At 45.8% G+C, this 16,795-nt stretch overlaps 1 protein-coding gene across 1 annotated transcript in view; it reads left to right on the top strand.

Annotated features, from left to right (window-relative positions):
• LOC141110176 (histone-lysine N-methyltransferase PRDM16-like) overlaps positions 1-16,795 on the top strand; it is a gene marked incomplete at its 3' end in the record, with an annotated part of 503,012 nt that overhangs the window by 435,638 nt on the left and 50,579 nt on the right. Inside the window, 1 exon segment of the mRNA XM_073601385.1 lies at positions 11,114-11,248. Within this exon segment, the coding sequence (XP_073457486.1) occupies positions 11,114-11,248 (135 nt within the window).

Raw genomic sequence — 16,795 nt, 5'->3', positions numbered from 1 at the left:
ACCACAACACATACTATATATTGCGGGTTGTGGAGTAAAAACACCCGTGCTTGGATGCACCTTTATGGTACGAATGACCCCCCTACCCACCAAGGAGATTGAGAAGCTAGCCGCTTCAACACCGGGCACTTTCACCCCCTTTCCTGCCCAGGCCGAAATTTCCACTTTCAGCGCTGTCATGACAATTGCGCGGTCATGCAGCGCTGTACCCAAACAACATTTTTTTACCATTTTTTGATGACAGATAAAGCTTTCTTTTGCTGGTATTTAATCACCCCTGGGTTTTTTTTTTAATTTTTTGCTAAACAAATAAAAAAAGACCAAACAATTTGAAAAAAAAAAAGTTTTTCTTAGTTTCTATTATATAATGTTGTAAATAAGTAATTTTTATCCTTGACTGATGTGCGCTGATGAGACCGCACTAATGGGCATTTATGAGGCGGTTGATGAGGAGGCACTAATATGCAGCACTGATGGGCACTGATAGGCGGTACTGATGGGCACTGATAAGTGGCACTCATAGGCGTGCGCACAGGGTGTGCCAGGTGTGCCTGGGCACACCCTAATCACCCAGTGCTGCGCAGATTCCCCTTACTGCTTGGCTGCAGAGAAAGGGACTGGGAAATCTCTGTCCTCCAAAATCTCACTGTCTCAAAAGTGAGGCTGTTCAGACCCTGGATATTTCACCAAAGTTCCCCAATGGGGCTCCTAATAAATTGTATATATATAGTGTGTGTGTTTAAGCTTTGGGGTGCACACCCTAATGCACTAGGCTGCGCACACCTATGGTGGCACTGATGGGCAGCCTTTATGGCCACTGATAGGGGGCAATGATGGGCACTGATAGGTGGTACTGATGGGCAATGATGGGCAGCAGTGCCGGGACAAGGTCATCCAGCACCCAGGATGAAGATGTCAAACTGCACCCCCCTTCCCCTAGGGTTAGGGTCAGGGTGCCCCCATCACAGCAATAAAATCATTGCACCCAGGGCAGCCACTCCTCCTGCCCACCCCTTGTCCCGGTCCTGAAGGGCAGCACTGATGAGAACTGAGAGACGGCACTGATAGGTGGCACTGATGAGGAGGCACTGACAGGCATCACTGATGGGCACTTAAAGGCATCACTGATGGGCACTGATTGGCATCACTGGTGGGCACTGATTGGCAACACTGATAGGCATCACTGGTGGGTAGTGGTGGGCAATGATGTGCATCACTAGTGGGCTCTAGTGGGCATCACTGGTGGGCATCACTGGTGGAACTGATGGGCATCACTGGTGGGAATCGCTGATGGGGCTGCACTGATAATAACTGCACGGATTACCAGCACAGACCCCCCCCCCCCCCCAATCAGGAGAGCCGCTTATAGTTTCTCCTCTACCGGCCTGAGTAGAAGAATGCCGATAACTGGCACTTCCTAGTTACGCTGTGATCAGCAGTGATTGGACACAGCTGATCACATGGTAAAGAGCCTATGTCATAGGCTCTTTACCATGATCGGAGATGCGGTGTGTTGCAGCGACACACCGCACTACCGCTCGGTTCAAATCTTTTTTTATTGAAGAATAATCTCATCAAGAACAAGAAAGTGCAACGTTTCGGAGCCACACGGGGGCCCCTTCGTCACGCATGTGATGGCAAATATCTACACTTGACTGTGCATGTTCCAGTTTCCAGCTGGAGGTTGCTGCAGCACCGATCATCTTAGAGCCCACTCCTGAATTGTGTGTGATGGGAATATAGAAGATTTACACCATAAAGGTGCATCCTAGCACGCGCGTTTTATAACAATGGATTTAGGGCAGCCCAATAATTGCCAGATGCATTGGGGGTGACATTAGGAATTAATGGCACCCATGTGTAACTAAGGAAGGCAGACCATTTTTATGCGGTGCAGGAAAAACGTATGATTTCACTTGGATTCCTGCACCGCACCTGGTATGAACAAACCCCTAATATCATCCAAGGTTTTCTCTGCTCACCGGGCAGGTCGGGCTGGACAGCGCTTGCTACACTGAATCGGGTTTCCCGAGCTGGGGTGGCCGATGGCTGCGGGGAGGAGCTAGGGTGGACTCAGTTGGGGCTGGCCGGGTGGAGGAGAGCCTCTATTGGGCCACAGAGCGAGCCTCTGCTTGGACATGGCATACACTCTGTCCTCGTCCTCATCACGCACTTACGGGGACTTTTTACTAATCTTCACCAGGAAGCCTTTAGGCCCAGTCCCCCCCTGTTAACAATCTTCTGGGTGCCATTGAAGATAGCATATTGCTAATGTGCCCTGACAGGGTATGCCTTAGGTTGCCTATCATTGTTTTAAAGTTTGCCATAGGTTGGCCTTTCTCAACCATTCCAACACAGAGGAACCCTTGAAATATCTTTCCGGGCTCAGGGAACCCCGGCTAAAAATTACTATATCTACAACTCATGATACATTAGTGTGATGGTCAGTGGGAAGAATGCTTCTTATACTTGCGGACATTGAGAAGAATTATCCCCTAACATATAGCTAAATGGATCAATGGTGTCAGTGGGAACTTATCTAAGAAGAAGGAATTGCTCATTGCTCAAGGAACCCCTAGCAACCTCTGAAGGAACCCTGATTGAGAAACCTTGCCCTAAACCCTTAAATCCATAGTTGTGTGATGCACTGGGCCCTAAACCTCTAAATCTATGGTCATGTCATGCACAGAGCCCCACGTTTTCTCTCCTACTCACTCCAAGATTGGAGGTTCCTCTGTGGAACCCTAGAGTTCCATGGAACCCTGGTTCAGAAACCTTGCTATAGATGGATCAAAACCAACCAAAATGTGATCCATGTGTTCATGTTCGACAAAAGTCAATCGTTAGATGACTTCTGTCCAATGGAAATGTTGGAAAACGTTTGTTTTCTGCTGATCGGGTTATTAGTACAATGTCCCGCATGGGGAGGGTTAATTCCTCCATCTATCTCAGCTTAATACTTCCCTACTTTATCCAAAACCAAAGTTCAGGCTCTACATACACTTTCATTCTCACAATCTAAAATAAAGGCCCTAAATTCAAAGCTGACAGCTGAAAAAAATAAAATAAAATGAATGAAAGTAACAAAAAAAAAAAAAAAAGATTTAATAAAATGCCCAAGGTGTGAAAAACTGGAAGCCGCCGAATCCCCTGCATTCATCGAACAATGAGCGAGCTTGACGAACAACGGGGTTATTTGTGTGGGTTTTACAGCTACCTCTAAAATCAGGATAATTATAGCGCGCTCTGCCTATAGCGAAGCCAGGCCCCATTAGGTCAGAATTAAAAACGAAAGGCCCCCCTCGCCTCAGCCCCAAGCCGAGACCTCGGCCCGCACCTTCTCCTAATGCGTCTTCACTTCTGGAACCCAACCTTCCCTGCCTGGATAATTGTTATCTTAAACATTTACAATATGACTTTTTAAAGGGAAGTTTGTACAGTTATTTTTGGAGGAAATGCACAATTTAATACACCCTGGTTGATTTTTTAATTTTTTTTTTCCTTTTTGGTAAAGAAAAGTTGTTTAGTCAAGACGGCGGTGTTCTCTGTTGCAATCTTAAAGTGAGAGGCTTTTAACCTCCCGGGGACAAAAAAAGTTATTTATTTGCTTAATGTAAATGTAACCCCTTACCATTAAAAAAAAAAAATACTTCTTTTTAAATATATTTAATATGTTGCATGTCAGTGCTACTGATCTCCCTCAGCCTCGTTGCAGATAATTCTGCCCTACATGCGCTCCAGTAATGTCTGCATGGCGTTTCTCAGGGTGGGTTTCCTGATGGTGTCAACATTGGATCATGCCTGTCCACTGGGTTCTGAAATGGCCTATTGTAGTCTCTATTAAAAGCTCATGTGCAGTGCTGGGACAAGGCCTTCTAGAGCCCAGGGCGAACATGCCAAGCCCCCCCCCCTCACCCCCCCAAAAAATTGAGCACTAATCTGCATGCTTATCCCCGAAGCATAAATCCCCCCCCCCCTCCCAGGACAAACCCATCCTCGTTGAAATTCACCCTCCCAGCACAAATCTTTGGCCACCATCCTCCCTCCCAACTGAAAAGAAAATCACTCTTCCTAGCACGAATCCTCTACTCCTCAAATCCCCCCCTGAGTACACATCCCCCCCCACTCCAAATCTCCCCTACCAACACAAATCCCCCTTCTAGTACAAATCTCCCCCCCCCCAAATACCCCCCATTCATCCCTACTGGCACAACCCCCCCAAATACCCCTCCATTCATTCCTACTGGCACAACCCCCCCCAAAAAAAGTCACCTCCTAGCACAAATCCCCCCCCCCCACTATATCACCTCTTCTAGCACGGTAGCCACTCCAAGTCCCTCCTCTTTGCACAAATCTTCTTTCCCCATCCTCCCTCCCAACACAAATACCCCTAAATTACCTTTCCTAGCACCCCCCTCCCATGACCCCTTCTAGAACAATTCTTACCCCCTGTTGCCCCCCAAATTCCCCCACCCAACACAAATCCCCTTCCCCCCAATCTCCTTGTAGCGCTCCTCCATCTCACATGATACCACAGTACCCAGGACAGCCACCTTGTCCCAGCCCTGCTCATGTGTCAGGGTGTCAAGGTAGGAGCACCATGAGAAATAGGACATACCATGTCTATGACTTAAAGTGTTTCTAAAGGTATTTTTTTACAAAAATAAACATGTTATACTTACCTGCTCTGTGTAATGGTTTTGCACAGAGCAGCCTGGATCCTCCTCTTCTCAGGTCTCCCACCAGCCCTCCTGGCTCCTCCTCTTCATCCAGTACCCCCCATAGGAAGCCACTTCCTGAGAATCCATAGATACAGACACGCCCCTCCCTCATTACAGAGTTTGATTGACAGCCGTAGGAGCTAATGGCTCCCATTGCTATGGATCTGCCAAATGAGGAGGGATGGGGCAGAGAGAGCCTCAACTCTCATGCACAGCGATGGATCGTGATGGAGCTCAAGTAAGTATAAGTGGGGGGCTTTGGGGGGGGGAGCTGGATAAAGACATTTTTTTACCTTCTTCTAAGAAAAAACTTCAGCCTTTAGAATCACTTTAAAGTGGTGTTCCGGCCGAAATTATACTTTTTAAATAAAAATGCCCCTATAATACACAAGCTTAATGTATTGTAGTAAAGTTATAGGGCGTACACACGGTCGGACTTTGTTCGGACATTCCGACAACAAAATCCATGGATTTTTTCCAACGGATGTTGGCTCAAACTTGTCTTGCATACACACGGTTACACAAAGTTGTCGGAAAATCCGATCGTTCTGAACGCGGTGACGTAAAACACGTACATCGGGACTATAAATGGGGCAGTGGCCAATAGCTTTCATCTCTTTATTTATTCTGAGCATGCGTGGCACTTTGTGCGTCGGATTTGTGTACACACGATCGGAATTTCCGACAACGGATTTTGTTGTCGGAAAATTTTATCTCCTGCTCTCCAACTTTATGTGTCGGAAAATCCGATGGAAAATGTCCGATGGAGCCCACACACGGTCGGAATTTCCGACAACACGCTCCGATCGGACATTTTCCATCGGAAAATCCGACCATGTGTACGGGGCATTAGTCTGTAAACTAAGGTCTGTTTTGTTAGTTTATAGCAGTAGTTTGTTATTGTATAAACTTACAGCAGGCCGTGGCCATCTTAAGTGTGGGCATCTGAAGCCAGACTGTATTTCTTCCTGGATCTCATCCTTGCAGTTCTTGCACATGCTCAGTGCAGCACAAGCAGTGTAATAGGTTTCAGGTCAGGTTTCCATAGCAACGGCGGTTTCAGAGGAAGTTGCCGCCCCTTCCCAGAAGGCATTGCAAACAGGAAATGATGCGATGGGCCGCGGCCAGGGAGGAGGAAGTGAAAAATGAATACAGCAGATATACAGTAGGTGCTGAGAAAAAAAATAAAAAAATATCCAATTTGTTTACAGTGCACAGTTTAGTGAGGGATACTGAAGAGTTGTAAAAGTGGGTGGAACTCCACTTTAACAGAAATCAAGAATAATCAGATCAGGCTACATTTTTCCATGGTGAGCCCATTCCCATCCAGGAAACAACCTTGACGCCTTTCACGCTACATATGTGTCATCAAAACCGAGCGCATTTAGCGTGAACCGTGTCAACGCTGTTCCCTGCCTGCTGTAGCTGTGATGTCTTTGTATTGATGGCTTACCAATAAACCTGGCATACTACCCTAAATTCTAGTAACACTCGAAGCGCCTTTTAGCCCCATAGAGCCACAGCAACTTTTTTTTTTTGCTTTCCCCTTTTCCCTTTTTTCCCCTTTATTTTTTCCCATTTTCCCCTTTTTTTACTTTTTTATTTTCAATAAAGGCACATAAATTTGTTTGTTCACAGTTAACAACATAGAGCACTTTCACTAAATGTACAACGCCCACCTAGGGCATGAAGCAGAACTGTCTTAATGCATGGGCACCTCTGGGCACTGCCCGAGGGCCCCCAAGTGCATGGGGGCCGCATGATAATTTTGCATTACATCTTACTTGCCAATTGTCCCGGATTTGCCGGGACAGTCACGCTTTTTACTAAGCTGTCCTGGGATGGCTGTGCTCCAGGCAGCACCCCAGGACCTGTACTGTGCCCTCCTTTACCTAGTATTGTGCCCTGCTGACTCCCTCTATACCGTGTGCTTCAGCCTCCCCCCCTCTGTACTGTGCCCTTCGTGTTGATTAGTCTTTGATTTATGGCACGATTTTATTGAACGTACTAATAAATATGTGTAATTCTATCACCAATTTATACTTTAATTCTTGAGAGTAGGTGCGTAAATTGGGACAGGCTAGTAGGGACCCCAGGGCATTACTCTGCCCAGGGGCCCCTATTAAGATGGCCCTGGTCTCTGTCATCTGCCCACGCCAAAACGCTGGGATCCCATGTATTTGGGGCCAAACACTGCTCTAGAGATTGTTGTTTGTGAAAATCCCAGATCAGCTTTAGAGATCATTTCTATTCTCCCATTCTGGTCTTTGATGTGAGCAATAACTATAGCACCTGACCTGAACCTGCAAGGTTTTATGCATTGCACTGCTGCCACATGATTGGCCGATTAGATAACTAAATGCATAACACAGGTACAAGTGTTTCCTAATGCTCAGTGAGTTTAATTGCAGTAAGGCTAATTTTACACTTTTGGATGGGGAGGCTGAGCCACGTTTTTTACTGCCCCCTCTCTCCCTTAAGCTGCAAAGGCAGTCAGATGGGCTTATGATGTATGTATGGCAAGAATTATCCTCCATATCATGTTTGGTGGGCAATACCACCTGCCGATCATGACCCATTCAGGTGAAAGGGGCTGTGACGCAACCACCAGTGGCGTGCGGGTGCAGGCTTTTAGGGGTTAAGATAGGTGGCATGGAGGCAACATATCATCTCTGGTCCCCATGTCAAGTGCCCCTTGAAAATTGACCCATCGCAGAACCGAGGGCATTGTAAAGGAGCCCCTTTGCCAATCCAATCTTTTGGCTTATTAAAAATGAACTTTACAAAGAATTGATTGCGTTTAAAAAAAAAAACTCTTTACATTGCAAAACAGAAAGCAATTTAATGTGAAATTAGTACAAGAGGCCGCGGCTCATTAATCATTACACTTTACCAGTACTGTTTACCAGTTAATTGACTAACCTCTTCATACATCATTTGTCCGGTTGGTTTTACCGAGTGATCTGTTTTGCACTCCAACCATCACAAGTAATGAAGTCCTCCGTATGTTGCTCCTTAGCCGGCCTGCACTGAAGGACCTCGCTGTGATACAATGGGGTACTGTACATTTCTGCTGCCAGCAGTGTTAGGAAAGGCCAAGGTTGGGTGTCTATTCCCAGGCGCTCTGACAAAGGCTAGATTAAACCCAGCTCGGATGCTCTGTGAACCTTCACAACAAAAAGATCCATAAAATATCCAATCGTGCAAAATACCCTTCTGAAAACTGCATTGTTGCTGCAATCCAAAGGGAAAAAAAACCTCAGATAAACCCCGTTATGGCATTTACAACACAAAGGACCTAAAGATGAACTCCAGGCAGATGTAAAAAGAAGGCATAATATATCATTACATTTATTATTTTAAATACAAGTACTTATATTTGACTTGATATCAGTCTCTTGCTGGGAATGGGTAGCCATTGAGAGGCAGTATGGGTAGCCATTGATAGGCAGCATGGGTAGCCACTGATAGGCAGCATGTGTAGCCATTGAGAGGCAGCATGGGTAGCCATTGATAGGCAGCATGGGTAGCCATTGATAGGCAGCATGGGTAGCCATTTATAGACAGCATGGGTAGCCATTGATAGGCAGCATGGGTAGCCACTGATAGGCAGCATGGGTGGCCATTGAGAGGCAGCATGGGTAGCCATTGAGAGGCAGCATGGGTAGCCATTGAGAGGCAGCATGGGTAGCCATTGAGAGGCAGCATGGGTAGCCATTGATAGGCAGCATGGGTAGCCATTGAGAGGCAGCATGGGTAGCCATTGATAGGCAGCATGGGTAGCCATTGATAGGCAGCATGGGTAGCCATTGAGAGGCAGCATGGGTAGCCATTGATAGGCAGCATGTGTAGCCATTGAGAGGCAGCATGTGTAGCCATTGATAGGCAGCATGTGTAGCCATTGATAGGCAGCATGGGTAGCCATTGAGAGGCAGCATGGGTAGCCATTGAGAGGCAGCATGGGTAGCCATTGATAGGCTGCATGGGTAGCCATTGGGTTGTCCTGCAGTGTAAGAAGACTTGTTGATGGCAGAAGGAAGCTCATTGGTATGCTCATTGTTCTTTTACTATCCAGTTGTAGGCAGATGCAGTCTACTTTCTCCACTGCAGGTGGTGCTTAACTGCAGGAAGAACCAAGAGGAAGTCAAGAGGAGCATGGTTCCTCTATGATTTCCAGGGTCACTAGGGAAGCTGTCCCATTGTGACTCTAGCAGCCCTCTTGGGTCAGGCAGAGCCTTTTTAAGGCCCTGGCTCCCAGGCATGGCACGCATTTTGCGTATGGGTGGTGTAGGAACAGGTCACCTGTCTGACAGCGACAGTGATTAGCGACAGGGAGAGGTTCCTGACGAGTAGGGAAAGGATGGTGACACGGTCTGGATTGGCCAGGCAGCATTCTGCCCCTTAAGACAGATGCTTCCGGCACATCTGAGACCTACTGCTACGCGTTGCTGTTACATGCTGTGAGTGTTAATGGTCGGGTGCCCTCCCACGGGGCTTGTTATGAATTACTGGATTCTGCAATAATACAAGTTCTGGGTGGAAGTAGTCAGGGGACCTGCACATGAAAGTGAAACTGCAGCAAGAAAGAAAGATCAAGTCTTCCCTGCTAGACAAGGCTGTGGAGCAGAGATCTATAAATCTCAGGTCTGGGTGGAGAGAAATACAAAACCTTCGGAAGTTTTAACAGACTATATATATATATATATATATATATATATATATATACCGTATATATAATTAATTGGTATTTTTGGCCTCTTAACTAGAGTTCAGCTTTAATTACTTATTTTTGTTTAACATAGATATATATATATATATATATATATATATATATATATATATTATTTTTTGTATTGTAAGTAAACTGCATTGTACCCACCATCATCAGGCTGGCCTACTTGGATTTCTCTTTTGTTCATTGACAGACACAGCCTCTTCATATATTTTCGACCATAGGGTTTTTTAGCACCACCTACACTAGGACACTAGGCAGAAAAGAACCTCGGCACCGCCTATGGGCGGTCCAGGCTAATATAAACCCCAACTACTTGGATTTTGTAACAGTTAGGTAAACTCTTGCTCAAGACAATTACTAAGTATGATGAGGCCCCATATGAAAAGCCATTAGCCCCCATCCCCCATTTAACCTTTAAACCCTCAAACTATATAGTATATGTCTATATACCTTCTTCTTTTTTTATATGTTAGATGTCACATTAGATGAGTAGCCAGACAGCTCTAGTCTCTTTGTGCTTGTGGTCCCCATAGCAGTCTCATGGTTTGTCATGACTGTAGCTTTTTGCTTGCCATTGCCTTCATTGCTTGTTGCTCTTCAATCCCCATCATGCCTTTTTAGCTAGATGGTCTTGTTTTGTCAGCTTGGCTGTGGGGAGGCCCGTACTTGTAAACCTGGTTTTGAACATTGTTCTAGTAATGTGGCTTTGAATATGACTCAACTAACCAAGATTGTGGTTCTTAAAATTGACTCTGACCATGGACCATGGTCCTTGCATTTTGGTTCTGAAATCTGTCTGCCATGTCGTGCTAAAAACATGGCTCTGAATGTGGTTCTTGCCATGATTTGGGTCTTCATACAGTAAGGATCTGGGACCCTGTTCTTGTAATTTTGCCCTCAACATGGTTTTGATCTCAAGCTCAGAACATGGTCATGGGAGCTGGGTTTTGGCCACATAGACTTATTGTGTAATAGTACAAGGAGCAATTATTGATTGCAAATACAGTACTTCTTGCTCTCGCAACCAAGCAGCCAAGCAGAATCCATCATAAAGTGGTCTGCCTTTAGCAACACGAGTTTTGATTGGTTGGTGGCTTTGGGTCATTGTTCTCTGCCATTTGCTCAGTTTATTGACCTTATTACTCCAGATGTGGCCCTTTGACAGTCTAAATCAGGGGTCTTCAAACTACGGCCCTCCAGTTGTTCAGGAACTACAATTCCCATCATACCTAGTCATGTCTGTGAATGTCAGTGTTTTACAATGCCTCATGGGATGTGTAGTTCCGTAACAGCTGGAGGGCCATAGTTTGAGGATCCCTGGTCTAAATCCAGTCCTTGGGGCACCAGTCCATACATTGGCTTAAATGATGGGGTACTATTCTTCCCAGTGATGCCAATGATGTGGTGCTATTCCTCCCACTGACACAAATTATGGGGGACTATTCCTCCCAGTGATGCAATGGGTCACTGTTCCTCCTATTAAAACCAATGATGAGGCATGTTCTACTCCCACTGGCCCCCCTAAAGCCTGAAGGACAGTAAATTGGCCCTTTGTTTAGAACGTTTGGAGACCCCTGATTTATTGTATGTTTGTTGACTATACTCTTGGACAAGTAGATAAGAGCTTTTTCTCAAATTTGTCTTGTTCTCTTTCCAGGCATCAGAAGATTTGGAGGATGAAAAAATGTCCACGGAAAATAATCAGTTGGGATTTGGAAGCTGGCTAAAATTTATCAGAATGGCTTGCTCCTGCGATGAACAAAATTTGGCTGTTTGTCATTTAAATGACCAGGTAGGACTTTTACATTATTGCTAATTACCATTTGCTTATGAAGAACCCTCACAAAAAGCTTGTTCTATCATTGTGAAGTTCATGACATTGAAATGGTCATTAAATTGCTCTCTTTTTTTGGTAAAAAAAAAATTGGGTTGGTGATCCCTAGCAGGCTAGTATAAAATATTGCACAGCACAAGGTGTTGCTGATTGAAAGCTATAGTAACGCTACTGTTATGTTTGTCTAACCCGATGACACTGGGTGCCTCTGCCATAATGTTCGAGCTATTTACTTCCTTTCATTCTACGAGTATAATACCCACCCGAGAACCCATGGAGGATCCAATATTGGGACCCCAGTGGCATAGAGGTCAACCAGTTTCACCACGCGTGGAGGCAGGCCTTTTCTCCACCTGCATTCATGGAAGGTTGCATGGCTCCTGGGTCATCCCAACCTCACCTCTTCATTTTTTTGCTTCTCTTAATTGAGAAAATAACTACACTTATACTGTATACATACTACACTGTAAGGGCTCGCCAGCCTCTACTCTCTCTTTTTCCCATGGATACCTCTGGGCTTTTTATGGGTCTCCAATCTACTTTTCCAGTCTGTCCCCTCGGACCTTTGAGGACCACCACCACCTGAATGCCAGACAAGGTGTTGGAGATGCCCCTCTATAGTGAATATGGAGGCCACAAGGCTTAACTCCCTTGTTAAAATTACCTCCTAAAATGAGGGATGAAAATCCCTCATTTTAGGAGGTAATTTACTACATTTATATATATTTACTACGCTATAAGGGCTCTCTGGCTCCTCCTCCCTCTTTTTCCTGGTAATTTTTGTGAAAATGACCACCTAAAATTAGGGATGAGCATTTCACCTAGGTCTGATTCAAAAGATACTAACACAACTGTATTGTAGGTGTGCTATTATCAATGTTCAAGTTATTGGCTCTGACCGGGAGTGAAGGCTTTGCACTGCATTATAGGTGGTTAATTTTTTTCTGGTGGTAAACCCGCCAAGTTATTGGCCAAAAGGTTGCATTTCATGGACTTTTTGATTCCTGGGTAGTCAGTGCAAACCCCTGGTTGCAAGAAACCCAAACCTCATCCATACATAAGATTTTAAAAAGATGGAGCAGGTAGATTGGTGTGAACTACAGTAGATTCAATACCATCCATTTTTTTCAGTCCCCATAACTCTGGTTCTAGACCCACCTTTGACAGCCATTGTTCACCTGCTAGGAATCTTGGGAGTTTTTGATTCATCAGCCTGCGGCCATTTAGGTTGTCGGAAACCGGTCAAGAAATATCATTTCAGGGCTCAGAGCGAAGCAATTATCCTGCCCTCCAGGCAATGTACTTCATAATACAACAATCGAACGCTTTTTGTCCAAAGCTTTTCCCTCGGGGCGTCAAAGCAGGGCAACCATTATGGCAGCGACGAGGTGGAACCGCGTTCACTGTAATTTGTACGGAGGCCGCATGTCATTTTCACGCTGGTCATCGAAGAGCTCTGACACCGAGAAGGATTTCTTGATCTTTTGCTGACCGGGGCCTCAGTAAGACCACTCAATCACTTTGATTAAGCCCCAAGTGCTCGTTCAAAGGCGCGCTGACCCAATCACGCACCTAATTACTGGCCGCACCTCCGGATTGGCAGCTTGCCTGCGGTCACGTACAATATAATCAGGAAAACCTTTTGCTGGTCACATAACAAAACCTTTGCACAAGTGAGGTGATTTTATTTTTTTTTTTGTCATTCAAAAGGAAAAATAATAAATATGTAAGAAGCATGTAGATTGCCAATCACTGATTCTACATGATTCAAGTATAATGGGGAATGTCAAGGGGCCATTGAAAGATTGTATCAATAGACTTTTTTTTTTGTACAAAACGTTTTTCTGTCCTAATATTCCAAAACCAAAACTCTTTGCAAACATGTTGCAAATAAAAAAAAGAAAAAAGAAAAAGAAAAGGAAAGAAAAGAAGAGCCAACAATATCAGATTGCATTGGGAAGGTATTTTCTTGCTTACGCGCCCGCTGAACGTTGGATGCGCCAATAATTCCTGCTTACATATAATTACATTTTTCAATGATTTAGACAATACCATAATATGTTACATTTGAGCAACTTTAACCGCTTAGCGACCACCCACCATAGATATACTGCGGCAGGGCGGTCGCTCTGCGCCGGATCACGTACCTAGTACGTGATCTGACACTTCCGGGTCTGGGGCGTGCGCGTATTCCACTGGCGACCCGCTCCCGCTGTGATTGGACACAGCAAGAGCCAATCAGCGGGTCCAGCGGACACGATGTCTACCGGGACCCACTGATCGTCTGGGACAAAGACACAACAGCGGTCTGTGAGAGGGGAATGTGCTAATCCTGTGTTCCTGCTAAGCAGGAACACAGATCTTTACATACCCCGAGTCAAAGCACCTCCCCCACAGTTAGCAATCACGCCCAGGGAGCACAGTTAACCCTTTGATCGCCCCTGATGTTAATCCCTTCCCTGCCAGTGTCATTAGTACAGTGACAGTGGATATTTTTTAAGCACTGACCACTGCATTAGTGTCAGGTGTCCGATTTGTCCAACGCAATATCACAGTCCCGCTATAAGCCGTCGATCGCCGACATTACTTGTAAAAATTAAAAAAATTATCCCATAGTTTGTAGATGCTATAACTCTTGAGCAAACCAATCAATATACAATACATGTATTGGGATTTTTTTGTTCCCAAAAATATGTAGCAGAATACGTATTGGCCTAAATGAATGAAGAAATTCGATTTTTTTAATTTTTTATAGCAGAAAGTAAAAAATATTGTTTGTTTTTTTTCAAAATTGTCAGTCTTTTTTGTATATAGCAGGGGAGGCCCATCCTTTAAGGGCGCCGCCCCCCTCCCCTATCCATCGCCGCCGCTACGTCCCTTGCAGGACGCCAGATGCATGGATTCCAATGAGGAGTGGGTGTTTTTTTTGAAGCACCTTATTAGAGCCAGAGGCTCTAATAGGCTTCCAAATAGGGTGGGCTCGGGGCGCAGAGAATGTGAAAGGAGCCCACCCTGGTGTGTTAAAACAGCGAATGAATGTTCTCTATTGTAACACTGATCCTCCTCCCGGCCAATCAGGAAGCGGGTTTTGAGACCCGTCACCTGATTGGCTGGAAGGACAGGCGATCCTATTGGACCCCTAGGAGGAGGGGAGGAGCCGCATACTGGAAGCCGCCAAATGGAGGAGAGGAAACTGTACGCTGCCCGCTACCCGCCTAGATGGGGTAAGTGCCGGACCTACTGGAAAACAGCGGGGGAGAGGAGGGGAGGTGCCGCCGGCTGCTCGGGGGGGTGGTAGTTTGCCGCCCCCCCAAAATAATTGCATTTCCATGTTCTGTGTACTGTGGGAGACCAGATATAGTGAATGCAGGCTCCTTGGTTTAGTAATCCCTTAAGAAATAATGGTATCCCGGACGAGCCCCCCGCCCCAAAAAAAAAGAATTAATGACACCTGCACATGACTGCGAATTGCAGCACGTTTTTGTGTCATACAAGAAAACGCTTTTGCTTGTGTTCCCGCATCATACCTAATGTGAACAAGTCCTAAATGAAATCCTTATTTTCCAAAAATAATCCATACACATCCATTACTTAATGGCCTTGTAAGCTATTTTTGATTCAATTGTTTCTTACTGTGTTTTTTTGCCTCCTTATAAGGTCCTCTGTGAGCTCCCAAACCTCTTCTTTTTTTCCCCCTCACGTTCATTTGTTTGGAACGAGCAGTACACCTTAGTTGCAATCATGAGCACTGCTCAATGCACAGTGCACATCCTATAGTCCAGGGGTTCCCTATCTCCCCAGAACCAGGGACCAGCCATGAAGAACTCAACCTCTCCAAAGACCGCGGAGGCAGGGGTGTGGTTGCAGCCTGTCACCTGGGGGGGTGTTGGGGGTGCAGCTTGTCACTTTGGAGGGAAGGGGGTATTGGGAGTGCAGTCTGTCACCTAACAGGGGAAGGAGATAGGTGCAGCCTGGGTCTCACCAGTACTCCATGAGATCCTATCCCCAGCCTGGCTCTTCTCCCTCCTCTTCTCCTTCTTTGTGACTGCAGAGAGGGAAGGGAGTAGTGGTGCTAGGATAAGTGGGTGCCCTCTGGTGGTCGGAGGGTGGCAGTGCAGGTTGTTCTGGCTCCCTCCACCCGCTGCTAACCCCTACCGTGTGGCCCAGTTACCAGCAGGCCACGGACCCACACCGGTCCTTGGCCCAGGAGTTGGGAACCCCTGCTATAGTCCATAGTTCATAATGCATTTCGGGAGTGAGCAAAAGAGGGTGGCTATGTTCCTACCTGATGAAATGGGACCTTGAAGAACGAATTTAGCTACCCTCTACCAGACAGCTGGATAACAGCAGCAAGAAAATGAATTTGGAGATTTGGAGAAGGCTGAGAGCAATAGAAGAGTTTTTTCAGAGTTACGAATACATACTTTAAAAAAGTTTAAATTGCTGCTTCTAAGTGTACAAAGGGGTGCATTATTATTTTTTGACATTTTATTGTTTTACATTTTGTTTCCGATTGTTATTTATTTACCTTTGTACATTTTTTTTTAACTGTCCTTTTGGGGGGGGGCTTTGGCGAAATAGCAGGGTTCTAAACAGACCCCTGATGTCTTACATTTAAGACTGAAAAAGGGACTGCAGACAGGATGGAGGCGCAGATACTATAACAAATCCCCCTGCAGCGCAGCTGGAGGGAGGGAGAGGAGGAGAAGCCGGAAGCACGGCAATGAGAGGAACAAGAGAATTGGTGTCTGCAAAAAGGCAGTACAGTTGCCCTCCTGCTCGGCAGGGGCCTGGGCCCCTCTTTTGAACTAATAGGGCATGGGCCTGGTAAAGGAGGGCAGGCTGTACTGCCTTATCATTGGCCCTGGCGCACAGGGTGATTAGGGTGTGCCCAGGCACACCCCCCTGCGCACTCCTGTGTGGCAGGGTGACAACGCGGGCGCACAATTGGGAACCAGTTGTCGCCCTATAGCAGAGGTCTCCAAACTGCGGCCCGAGGGCCAGATGTGGCCCTTTGCTAGCCTTTATCCGGCCCTTGGGGCACTATTCCTCTCACTGACACCAAAAGCAGGGCACTATTTCTTCCACCGATAACTATGATTGGATACTATTCCTCCTACTAATAGGGGCACTACGCCTATTGACCACCAACCCTGAGGCCATATTTATTCTCACTGATGCCAGGCCCGGGACATTTTCTGCCCAGGCTGGCCACAATTTGGCCCTCCTAAAGTCTGAAGGACTATGAACTGGCCCTTTGTTTGAAAAAGTTTGGAGACCCCTTCCTTATAGCATAAAGTGCCTGAACAAAGGCTTTTCAAAGCAGAATTAGCTTTTTTTTTTTTTTTTTAATGAAAGCTGTAGATGTTAAAAGATTGAAAACAATTTTAGAAATGACAAGAACAGTGAAAGCTAATATGCATTTTTTTGGGATTGGGTTTAGATGTACAGTTGGATACAATTTCATATAGTCTAATCCTATCATTAATTGCAATCATACTAGAG

The sequence above is a fragment of the Aquarana catesbeiana genome, linkage group LG10, assembly GCF_042186555.1.
Source record: "Aquarana catesbeiana isolate 2022-GZ linkage group LG10, ASM4218655v1, whole genome shotgun sequence".
NCBI classification, from domain to species: domain Eukaryota; kingdom Metazoa; phylum Chordata; class Amphibia; order Anura; family Ranidae; genus Aquarana; species Aquarana catesbeiana.
The sequence above is the reverse complement of the archived record's forward strand: the minus strand, read 5'-3'. Positions and strand labels throughout refer to the sequence as shown.